Source organism: Amblyomma maculatum, chromosome 4 (genome assembly GCF_055883805.1).
Source record: "Amblyomma maculatum isolate TAMU_Amacu chromosome 4, ASM5588380v1, whole genome shotgun sequence".
In the NCBI taxonomy this organism is placed as follows: domain Eukaryota; kingdom Metazoa; phylum Arthropoda; class Arachnida; order Ixodida; family Ixodidae; genus Amblyomma; species Amblyomma maculatum.
Window position 1 is genome coordinate 38887767 of NC_139347.1, and position 12332 is coordinate 38900098.

At 45.8% G+C, this 12332-nt stretch overlaps 1 protein-coding gene across 3 annotated transcripts in view; it reads left to right on the forward strand.

Annotated features, from left to right (window-relative positions):
* LOC146190765 (beta-1,4-glucuronyltransferase 1-like) overlaps nt 1-12051 on the forward strand; it is a 43030-nt gene extending 30979 nt beyond the window's left edge. For 2 of the 3 annotated variants that reach the window (XM_084601145.1, XM_084601147.1), the window contains exons 2-3: nt 248-1465; nt 6798-7710. In XM_084601145.1, the coding sequence (XP_084457271.1) occupies nt 266-1465; nt 6798-7022 (1425 nt within the window). In that variant the 5' untranslated portion in view covers nt 248-265 and the 3' untranslated portion in view covers nt 7023-7710. Of the gene's footprint in view, nt 1-247; nt 1466-6797; nt 7711-11573 lie in introns of those variants that run through there. The other variant, XM_084601146.1, reaches the window with a different exon arrangement.
* The last annotated feature ends 281 nt before the right edge of the window (nt 12052-12332 follow it).

Below are 12332 nucleotides of genomic sequence, written 5' to 3' on the forward strand. Positions count from 1 at the left end.
GTGTGTGTGTGTGTGTGTGTGTGTGTGTGTGTGTGTGTGTGTGTGTGTGTGTGTGTGTGTGTGTGTGTGTCGTTCGTTTCGCGCTTTAGACCTACTGAACGCGGAAAGTTTGTCGTCTCTTTGTTTAGTGTCTATGCTCGTTTACAAAGTTTTGTTTGCCCGCGTCTTGGAGAGAAAAGGAAGACTGATTTAAATAAGCACGGCCGCCAATCTAACCTGCTGCTTTGCGCTCGTGCTATCTACGCAGGTGTCCCCGTAGCCGGTGATGCGAGGAGAATGCCTTCTGGGCAGCAAAAGCCTGGGCCGACGCCTCCTCGTCCTCGTCATCGTCGGTGTCCTCGTCTTGGGCGAGCTGTTCGGCCTGCTCGCGGTCAACCGACTCGAAACGTCGCCGGCCGGAGCGCGCAGCTCCGCCTCCCGCAACTACAGCTCCTCGCCGTCGTTCCCACCACAGCATTCGCAGAATTTCGCCGAGGACGAGATGGCGTCTTCCTCCGGCGCGAGCAGCGTGCATATTCTGGACCTCCTCTCCCAGCGGGCTCCATTCAAGTTCGACGAAGGCTCGAACGAGCTAGATGCTAGCGGAAAGTACAAAATCGCCCACTCCTTTCTCGCTTCCGACGCCGAGTTCGGCTCCCCGGACGATGCCGGCGAGGTGTGTCTGGCCACACAGAGTTCGCTGGACCGGCTTCACACGCTCGTTGAGCTGGCCCAGTTGTGGAACGGACCCTTGTCCCTCGCCGTGTTTGTGGCAAACGCGGCGCAGTACCATGCGCTGCGCGCCTACTTAGCGCTAGTGCGCTCCTGCTCGGAGCCCGTGCGGGCCAATGTGCGCGTGGGCCTCGTTTACCCCGTTGGCGTGAATGTGACGCGGCCAGTGCCGTGGCCACGCGTGCCGGGCTCCCCGTCATCCTCCTACTCGTGCTCGGCTCATGCGTCCCTGTTGCGCACCCTACACTCGTCCGGCCGCGCCCGGGTGGTGCGCGGCAGCGCCAAGCAGATGCTCTACCCACAGAACCACTTGCGCAACGTTGCCAGGGACGGCTGCTCAGCACAGCGCTACTTCTTCGTGGTCGACATCGACGTGATGCCCAAGCCCGGCCTTTGGGACGAGTTGTCGGACTTCCTGGCTTCTGGCCTGCGGCGGCCATGCACCAAGTGCGTGTTCGTGGTGCCCACATACGAGGCGCGCGAGATGGCGCCCGTGCCGAGGACCAAACGCGAGCTGCTGGACATGGTGCGACGGAAGGAGGCACGCCCATTCCACCAGAAGTCGTTCGTGTTCAACCAGTACGCTACAAACCACGCGGCCTGGGAGGCGCTGCCTCACTCGGAGGACGGCCTGCACGCCGCCTACAAGGTGCAGCACTACGAGTTCTTCTACGAGCCTTTCTACGTAGCCGGAAAGGAGGTGCCCCGCTACGACGAGCGATTCGTCGGATACGGCTTCACGCGCAACACGCAGGTGCTGAGGCGGTGCATGCTGTGTGCACCCTTGACGTTGTGCTTAGCCATTTAGTTTTTTTTCTGACCACAGACGCAACTTCCGGCGGCGCGTTTTCAGCTTTAGCTTTGACCCAGGACATTGCGCAACTTGGTTTCCAGGCCTAGAAGCATTATTTCAAGCAGAAATTTCGATCTTTCGTATCAGTGCCTGAGGTTTATGCCATGCTTGTGATTCGTAAAGTAAAACCAGGCGGCCACCTAAGGTGATGATGGTGGTGATGATGATTATGATGATGATGATGATATGGCCTCAGTCAAAATGGCACATACGCATGACTGGGGATTGGCCAGGGTACACTACATTTCATTTCATTTAATAATACTGTCAGCCACCATAAGGGGCTGTAACAGGAGTGGAAAATACAAAACAAAAAATGAGCAATATAGAAGACGATGAAAATCAATAGTCAATCAAAAATTGTCTCTGAATACACACACAAACAAAACAAAAATGAATTACACAGGAATCAGAACAACAGCCATACTAATACTAATACTAATACAGATACTAATATATACCGTCAAGGAGTGAAGTATTTGGTTTCAGAATCCTAGTTTCTGCGGATTCATTTCTTTCTCTTTGCAGCTCCTCGCTTAGATGCGACCGCTGAGGCGCGTTATGCGGGCAAGCACCGTGTACTCAGCGCATTGTCTATTGTTCTGCCCAAACTATTTACATTATGTTACAAACAAATTCAATACACGTGCATCGGAAGGGAACTGCAATGCAAATGTGTCTCGATCTCTGCTGCGATTCCCGGGCCCAATCTGGTTGATGAGGGGAGAGAGACTTGTGAGTGGAGACGGCGTCGCCAAAAGACACGCATGAATATGCAAAGATGTAGACCTAAGGGGTTTGGTCACAGCCATTACTCGAGACCCGGGTTGCCTAACAACCTAATTTCGGGCGGCCTAAAAAGTTTTCTGCACTTCTATAATAGCCGAGGCCAATACGCGCTGTAAGTGTGGTGACCAATATGGCTTCCCCAAGAATATAGTTCAGCGGCTGAAGGTGTCTAAATTTATTTCTAGGATTCTGTGAGATAGACGAGAAGTTATACAATTTTGGGCGGACATCAGTGTAAAAAAAAAAAAAAAAAAAATTCGCTACGAAATATTGGGATGCGCCCACACCAAAAATGGGGAAGTATAGAGCCCTCTAGGGGTGCGTTTGGAAATTACTTGCGGTGGCAAAGGATTCCACTTCCCCTCTAGGCCTCAGGTCACCCTTGTGAGTAAAGATTTATGAATATATGTATAGTCGAACTGGGGGGTGTCACATTGAAATTGTAATCCTTCCAGACTATTTGTTCCATGATCCCCAAGATTGTTCGGGTTCTGTAAGGTAGCCAAAAGAAATGGCAGGCGATTCATCAAAGCTGGAAAAGGTGTTTCATTTCGCTTTCGGTTCGGAGCGGGGGTTTTAATGCCAGGCTTCAGACAAAGATGGGCGAATGTGGTGATTCGTTGCCTTAGCGGTAGCACATTATAAAGTTTTAGGTCAGGTTAACACACCTAGCAAAACGATGCGATAACGGAGTGTTGTAGGTGCATTGCGCGCAGGTAGAAGTGGAAGAAGACGACCGCGTGCAATGCACAACTCGATAAAGAGGCAGGTAAGCACGAGCGGCGGTCGGTTGCGGCGACAGCATAGTGGTCTCGTGCAGTGGCCAGCGAAGCTGATTTGTCCGCTCTGCCACGGGGATCTAAACCCAGTCGCGGTCATAATTATTTTATTTGTTTCAAGTTCACAGGGACAGATATATAGTCACAGACAACGGCTTTTTGACGGAGTAAAAGCTCCAGGGTTGGCGTTTTAGAAATAACTCGAGTGACAAACTCATTGACCTCCCTCCATTTCCTTTTTCACACGCTTCTGAGACACTCATTATAGAAGCAGCCAGACAGGAGGGGTGTAACATCAGGTGCCATATTGACTACAATTGTGCAATCGACGGTGCAAAAAGCACTGAACACAAGGTAAGGCAGCAGTATTCTCTGTACGGAGCAATAATAAGTACCTGTTTCATAAATGACCATTCACATATGGGGTGTGCCTACCCCTCTATACCCACAGCGCAGCGTACTGCTCATGAGCCTGTCGTTCGTAGTCGTTATATTTTCATGGCGTCCAGAATGGCATACGGCCGATTGTTATTAATGGACAACGGCAGAGCGGCTAATGACGTTGACCTTTTCGATCGGCTCGGTCTTTGTTTTGTCTTTGTGCGTCGTAACCTGCACACGCATTTCGATATATGGCGCTCGTCGTAAATGACGGTGTTTTGGTCGGGTGGGGCGCACACAGGCGACCCTGCGGCAGCAGCTGGCCAGTGCACGGTATTGATGAGAGGAAAAGACCGACACCACAGGCCGCTGGTCAGGTGTGCCACGAGGATTTCTTTGTTTTGTCACATCCAAACTTTTTAAATTATAATCGAGGGATCAACGAGCAGCCGACAAATCTTCGAAATGACCCAGTATCATTATTTATTACAGAATGACTCGGAGCGTTCCTTATTGCTTTTTAATGATATTTTGTCACCGCAATTGGGGAAGTTGCCGCCAACTACACTGCATGGGTGAGAGTGTGCGCGTTGCGTGCCCACAAAGCGCATTTCGGGATTTCATAACCGCCCAGGGCACCCTCACTGCCTAAGGTATGCTACACATCACTGCATCGCAGGTGTGACAAGGGAACCTCACAGGGTTCAACTTGGTGGCTAAGCCAAATTCACCAAAGTGCGCGAACTGGGGAATACTCGAAAGATTTTTATAGGCGCAAGCCGTAGAGATGCCTGAGCTATTTTCTTACATGCCTCATATAATATACTTAGAGAAACTCCAATTCTCAGTTTAATGCAGCATTACGTAAATAATGTAGACGATATCAGCAGGTAAATATTAGATTTTACTTTTCGATGCGAAAAATCTAGGTCTGACCCAATTTTCTTTAAAAAAAAAAAACATTTCTAGAGTCGTTTGCCGGCTCTGTTCATGAAAATAATGTCTTAAAGTGACCATATTGTGAACATAGCAGGAAGTCTTTATAAAACTTTATTTTATGCAATCGTGCAATCCAGGAGCACTGATCTGCTTTAATGTGAGTTACTAGAGGTTAATATCAGGCTCTTGATTCAAGCCGTGACGTGGGTCTTCTTTTGTTATCGTTCACACTTCGACAACGGAAAAGAAAGCTAGCTATATATATAGAGAGAGAGAATAGTCCAATAGTATAGAATAGTATAGAATATATATATATATATATATATATATATATATATATATATATATATATATATATATATATATATATATATAGTCCAGAATTTCTGGACTTTGTTAAACGTCTTTCGTTCTAAATCTTTTGGATGATCTTTCTATTACAGGAATATTTGACTTAGTTTCGGTTTCGGGATTCGATTCGTTTCGAAAATATATATATATAAACTTTTATAGGTTCCTGGAACCTTCTCAAATGTCTCCGGCACTTCGTACACACTGTCCCAAGCTTTTCCACTCGCCTGAAACTACGGCATGTTTTGGGGACAAAAAAAAAAAAAAATTACTTGGATGCACCCGTGGCCAAGGCGTTGGAAATTCTATTTGAGCGTGCCTTTGATGCCGTTTATAGCTTTGACTGCCGGATATGCCCGCTCAGAATATGAAAATAAATACAGGGGAGTGACCACTGCATTCGGGAAGTGTCTTCCCCTATGTATTGAAGAAAATTCCTAACTTTACTGAAGGCTTTGAGGATTGTCTTCAGTGCTCTCTTTTTCTTTTCTTTTTTGTTATGTTTACTGTTGTCTTTCACTGCAATTGCTCTACTTTAATGTATTGAAAACAGTTCCAAAAATACCGGTTTGGACGGACCGATATCGTTCACAGTACGGGTACTCAGTCACTGTGACCTCCGGCTGTTGGCCATGGAGGGAGCAAGATATCGAGCAGACAAGTACTCGCCGTTGATTAATGCACCATACGGTTTCAAGCCCGCACCGCTTCGCCAATATGGTTATGACAGGTGCGTCATAAATGAACTCGACTCACGCAGGAGAGTGGGGGTGCAATCGACACGGTACGTAAAGTCTGGGAGTGATAGCGGAGCTGTTGCGTCGTTTTTCTGCCTGTGTTATTTATTTATCCAAATAACTCCGAAGCCCCTCCTTACATGGAAGTATTGTGTGAGTGGGACAATGTGCATGGAGTTCCAATATGAAAACAAAGAATAAAGAAAAACGTTGCACAGTGTATGGTTAATAAGAAATATAGAACAGAATGCACTTTAAAGAAACCGCTATACAATGCTTAAAATGTAGCTATATAGAACCGCGATACGCATTTATACTGAATTAAGTAATTTTCATTGAAACGAACGCCGTGTAGGACTGTTTATCGTTTATCCTCCCAACCTACAGGGCATCATCTGTTGCGGTGTATAAAACCTGCGCCAGCTATGCCTTCGAAGGAGAGCGTTTCGGTGTATGGATCATACCTTAGTTCGATGTCACAGTGTATGATATTGTATGAATATTATGTATGAATATTAGTGTATGAATATTAAGGTGAGCTGTTCCACATCAGCCCTCCACCCCCTTCTTATGAAGGTACTGTCAAGGTTTTGAGTGCATGCGTGCGTCCCTTTCTTCACGTTAAACGCAATTTTCTGCCACACTGCGAACAAGCTTTATTTCCGCCGCTTTGCTGTACAGTCTGTCCAAACCGTATGCTGGCTGATTATTAAAGTCCCCGGTCGCTATTCGGGTCTACTGCATGTCTCTCTACCAGGGACTGCCAGCTCTTCATTGAACCCGAGAGCCCATCCCTTCAATCAATCAATCAATCAATCAATCAATCAATCAGATTATTTTGTGCTGAGAGAACAGTTTACAATTACAGGCCTGCCAAAGCCTTTATGGCAGCACAAATAGCGAAAAGTCGCGTGCAGTGTTATAAGCTTAAAACAGCTGTAACTGAGCAAATATTGAAAAGCAAGCAAAACTAGGATAAAACAACACAATTTAGGTCGCAAATGTTCGCAGCTATTGGGAAAATGAAGGCGTATGTATCAAAACCATATTAACGCCAACAACGTTAACAACTACAGGCGTTGAAAAGCGTTAAAAAAAAATGACCGTAGAAGGTATGACAGCCGATTAAGGAGAATAATCACTGCATGACAAGAATTCCAACATAAAATTAAATGGTCAGGTGAAAACAGATGAGCGCAATAGTTTATTTAGTTTATAATTTGTATTTATATCGGATGTTGTTCTGTGCTGCCGCAGGTGTACGAGACGCACGCGGCCGGTTTCGAGTTCTGGGTTCTGGACGAGGCGTTCGCCCTGCACCGGGGCATGCAGAACCACCGGGCCAGAGGCTACTGGCGCGAGCGCCAGAACACGTTGAACCACCGGAAGCTGGCGGGCTTCCAGCGGGACGTGCAGCTAAAATACCGCATTACCGCAGCCACGACCACCACCACTCCGGCCACCAAGCCGCCCATGGCGTGACCCGAGCGGCTGTCTGGCGTGAGGGAATGCTTGGGACTTTGGCGAAAGCTGTAGCGAGTAGAAATGTTTATTTATACAGAGAGTCGGAAACAAGACTCGCGAATGTGTCTGCGACTGTCGTGGACCACCGCGTGGTCCCCGTCAAGGTATCCGATAAAACCGGTCGTGTCCCAATAGGTGGTGAGTATGGCAGAGAAGTCCCAGGTCATGTGAAAAGGGAGAAGTGACGTTTAGGTACATCACGGAATCACCATATATATATATATATAAAAAAAAAACGAGTATCGTTAAAGTGTATGGTTCTGCATACACCGGGTCCGTAAATGCCCTTAATTTATTATTTACCTTCATTTGCTTCTTTGACTTGGTCACTGACTCGTCTGGCATACTGACTACGTCGAGGCTGTGGTCGGCTTCTCCGAGGTGTTGACTATATATCGGCGCTTTGCGCGGCGCCCATAGCTTCCATGCGCACCTTCCTATATGAAAGTAAGAGCAACGCTCTAACTATTTGTTCAGTGTTCACTATAGTGATTAGAGGACCCGGAAGTTTAAGGTATTAGTCAAGCAACAGTGATGGGTTCCGTGGCTGGGGCTTCATGAATTCAACCGACTTCCGTGTCCTCTCTTTCTCACTGGCGCAAGTGTGAAAACCGAGCTAAAGCTTCAACCTTCATTATATATATATATATATATATATATATATATATATATATATATATATATATATATATATATATATATATATATATATATATATATATATATATATATATATATATATATATATATATATATATCCGAAGCTTTACAGGAGATAGGGGGCAGGAGAAGTAGTTTTGCTTGGCACCGTAGTGCGGCACAAGGGGGGGGGGGGGAGGGGGGTTGTGAATAAAGGAGTGTTGCTGCTAATCTGCGCGCCATAAGCAACGCACAATGACATCGGAAGCTCTTCCATACATCGCCCAATTGCCTAATATCAAAACTTCAATTTCTACTGTTTGATTTCTACTGTTGCTCTCCACTGACTTCTCTAGCTCTATGTACTCTTTGTTACTTGTTTGTACGTGCGTGTTCATTTAGGCAACTTCATTGATGCTATTTGATCTACAACGTGGTGACATTGTGGGGTCCTTGCTTGTTTGAAGCAGTACACTTATGTGTGCCCGGGACTGAACTTGCTGCAAAATAGATGCTTTATGAAGAAGAGCGTACTACAACGTTGTTTTTTTTATTCGTCGAGGTTTAGGCACGCCTGCTCAAACGTAATGTTTTGTTTGAGCTTTTTTTTGTTGTTGTTGTTTACATTTTAAGATGTAACCGTATCGTGTACTTCACATTGGTGTGAGTAGCGGCTAATCGTTCAGCAGGCACTACAATCGATGTAGGCAATTGAAGTGGTATATCCTCATACGAAGCGGTCTAACCGCAGTTGACATATTTCGTATTCACTGACATATATAGTCGTTTTGAGTATATTAGCGCTCTACACACCGCAAATTCGCAATCGCTACTTCCCCCTTTTAGAGTCGGCTGATCACATTATTTTAATCATTTCGATGACATCTTAGCTCCATACTGTTGCGAGACCCAGTCACAGAATGTGCAGCAATCTCATAATATAGAGGGAGGTACAGGAAGAAGACCTCCCTTCCGCACCACTGATGTATCGCGCGGGGGTGTGTAGCAATGTTCGTACGTAGTTGTTGCGAGTCCGCAATTCGTTTGGTGTATATACCCGAAGCGTCGGCCCTTTCGCTTTGTGATCGTATCACCGTATGCTTTTGCCGGCTACACATAAACTGTGTGCACATGCCTTACTTCAAGAACGCCGCTCTAAACGGTTGCCGCAAATGTAAACAACGAAAGGAATACATGAGCCTTGGCAAAAACCAATAGAACGAGTTGGAAAAATAACACAGATTCTTCTTGAGGAAGTTCAGAACGATGACTTACGTCTATTTGTGTAGACCGCAAGTAAGAATGAGGTCTCCCTTTTTTTTGTCTTCTCCCTCTATCTATTCTTTTTGGGTGCTCTGTATCTGTCGCGGTAGGCTATGTCCATTATTCGCCGAGTATCTGCGCTAGTGCAGGCATGGGCATGTTCTTGACAGATTAATGATGTGCCTTGCTGACCTAATATTTGGTCTGACAAGTGGTCCGTGGTCCACATGCCGTAAGGCAAATAAATAACAGCCCATATTGTGTTAGAAACAAGCTCTTTTGGGGCCTTTACATCGGTGAATAGACTCAGCGACTTTGCGAATATGGAAATTGTTAATTAAAGACTTCATCACGGCTCCACTGAAATCAATGCATTTGCTTGAAGCAAGTATAAACAACCTTGCTGTAAGGCAGAGCAAATGTCCTCCGCTTTGACCGCACTTCCATCTTTATTTAGTCTAAAGCTGCGGTTGTCACCGCCTATCGGTAAAACACTTTATACAGGCTAACGGTTCTCCAGTAAGTATGTCGCATTCCGAGCGATGTCGCTTTTCTGAATAGACAGGGTTACACATGTTGGTAATTCCTAACTAGGTTCCTCCAAGACATGTACTCTGTAGCGGTGTTGTTCCCTGCCGATAAACCTTCCGCGAACGCCAGCGAAGTGGTAAACTCAAAGTGATTCTGCAGTAAAGCTGTGCGCAGATCACTACGCGTGTGTACACTCTTTTGTTTTCTTTGTTTCACTTTGCGGGGCACAAGTTCGCTATAGTTTGATTCCTTGTGTACCGACTAACATTCGCTACGTTGTGCAGAATTCAAGCAGACGTTTTTTACCTCGACGACGAGGGGCCCTACACCACGATGCCCTACACTAATGGTGCCGGACCAGAAAATCTGGTTTAACCAGTATTTGGTTGGAGGGTAACTTCAGCCGCATTTGAATTTTCCGGTGAAACAAGCTGCAGTTTTCGAGCTTTTTTTCTTTTTTTTTTATGCCAGTTTTGATTGCATGTTACTCAGTATGCGCGCAGAGTACGCATACAAATTATCGCTAACACGATTTCCTATACGGCTTGAGTGGCTTTGGAAACCACACAGGTTTACTGGGCTCGTTGTCTAATTAGTAAGCGGCGTTTACATCTGGTGCTTGACGAATGCCTCCTGTTCTTTGATAACGTTTACACAGATAGGAGTACGGTCAACAATATGTTGTAGTCAAGTATGACATGCATTTCTTTTTTCTTCGTTGGAAATACAAACGCGAAGTGTCTAGATACTTTATTGCTCGTCTGTATATTTATTTTACCGCGTATACATCGTGTGGGTTGTCGCCACTTGCTGTGTACTGAAATGAAATACGTCAATCGGAGCGTACAAGTGGTACACGGTTAGACAACCGTAAGAGTAAAATAACCAGGTCTGTGTACTGTAGCAGTCGCTTCATAGTTGAAATAAAGAAATGTTATTTGTTTATGACGGTCAATGTATAATGTGTTGCGCAATGTCAGTGCCCATCTCACCTATATTGTCAGCACGGCGTTCTTCCAAAGAACAGAAATGTATTTTTAAAGTGCATTGCATTTTTTTTATTATCATTCTTTATTGTGTCGCTACATGAAGGGTTATTTCTTGGTAATAGAAAAAAAAAAGAGGAAGGGGAGTGGAGGAGAAGGGTAAATGAGAAAAAAATGTTTACCGATGTAATGAAATTGAGCAGGGAGCGATGATGTGGTTCCTGCATTCAAGCAGTTATATATAAGAACGAGTTGACCCACTGCTGTCAGGCGATAGATTCTGGTCACCTTCAGGAACCCGATACTGAAGCACCAAGCTTGTCAAGGCTAAGCGTGCGCAATTGTCTAAGTGACCAATTAGTGGCTCGATGTAACAGGAACAGGTTGGACGTTGCGCGTCAAACATTCCTACATTCATTTCTTACATAACGCAGGCTTCGTTAGCAGTTTCGCTGTTAGAAACTACCGCGTTTTTAGCTGTTCTTTTTCCCCCGAAACCTGGCTGCCGCTCGCGCATTTCAATGGACATGAAATGCATAAACGTCGTGTGCTTTCGACGTCAGCGCAGCGTTATACTGAACGCCGTGCGGTTTAATGTATTCCGGAGTCCTCCACTACGACGTTAGCCACAGCTCATATATCACTTCGGGACGTTATACTCCGCACACCACCACGTCATATGATCTCATATCGCATCACGTCACACGACGTACGTCACGTTTTTGTTTTACAAATTATTCAATAGTATCAAATAATTCGCAAAGTAAAAGAAGTCCTTATGGAAGGAGGAGGAGGAAAAAACTTTATTTGCAGAAGAATTCGAGGCACGCAGGCCTCCTGGGTCTCCGCACGACCCCACTCACGATCTAAACGTTCATATTATGTTTATCCATGACGTATGCGGCCCGGCTGACGACGATCTTCTGCCTGGCCGGGTCCGCTGATCGCAGTGAGGTCTCCCAGTCCTCCCAGGTTCGGAGAGGCACCGGCCCTCCTTATGGGCATGGTTCCGTGTCGACTTTCTCCGGTATGTTTTTATTAATGCCAAAGCATTAATAGGCTGTTGTTGTTGTTGTTGTTGTGGCTGTAGGAAGAAGGAAAAGAAAATGCGCGGGCCTGCTACTGGCTGTGTAGCTGAGCCACCTCCGCCGCCTCGTGCGGACAGAAGAGAAAATAGAGAAGGAAGAAAAAAGAATAGGAAGAGAAAGACGCGCGCCGCAACAACGGCCGTCGTCCACCACCGAAGCAGTGGCGGGTGCAATGACGGCCTACAACAGATAAAATTCGGTGGCTGGCTAGCCCCCGCCGCAAGCGGCGTTGACCTACCGTCCCAGCCCCGTAGGGCCAGAAACTGCCACCCTTCACCACCTCTCGTCCTAGGCTATGTCGGCGAAGCCAAGCCGTAGACGTAGAATGTGGACACAAGAACTGAAGCCACGACTTTGTATGCGAAATTTAGTGTGGTGTAGTAGGACGGCTTTCCCTTGCGGCGTGGTTCAGATATCCGCGGAGAAAGCGTGACCGATACAACATATTTACTTTCCTATAAACCAATTCCTAATGCGAAAGCATTGGTAGGCTATGTAAAGAATAAATAATGATAATTGATGACGACGATAGTTAGTGATTGAAAATAAAATGAATAAATCAAAAACAACAAATAAAAATAACGTAAAATAAAAATAAAACATTAAAATAACATTGGGTAAAAAATTAACATTAACAAGTAAACCTTACAAAGACGTAGCGGTGCTAATGGTTTTGCATTCTCCCAATGCAGTTTCTGCAGTGACCCTTCAGTTTTTCGCATCCAATACGGTTAAAATTTTAAAGCAGTGTTTTAATTCGC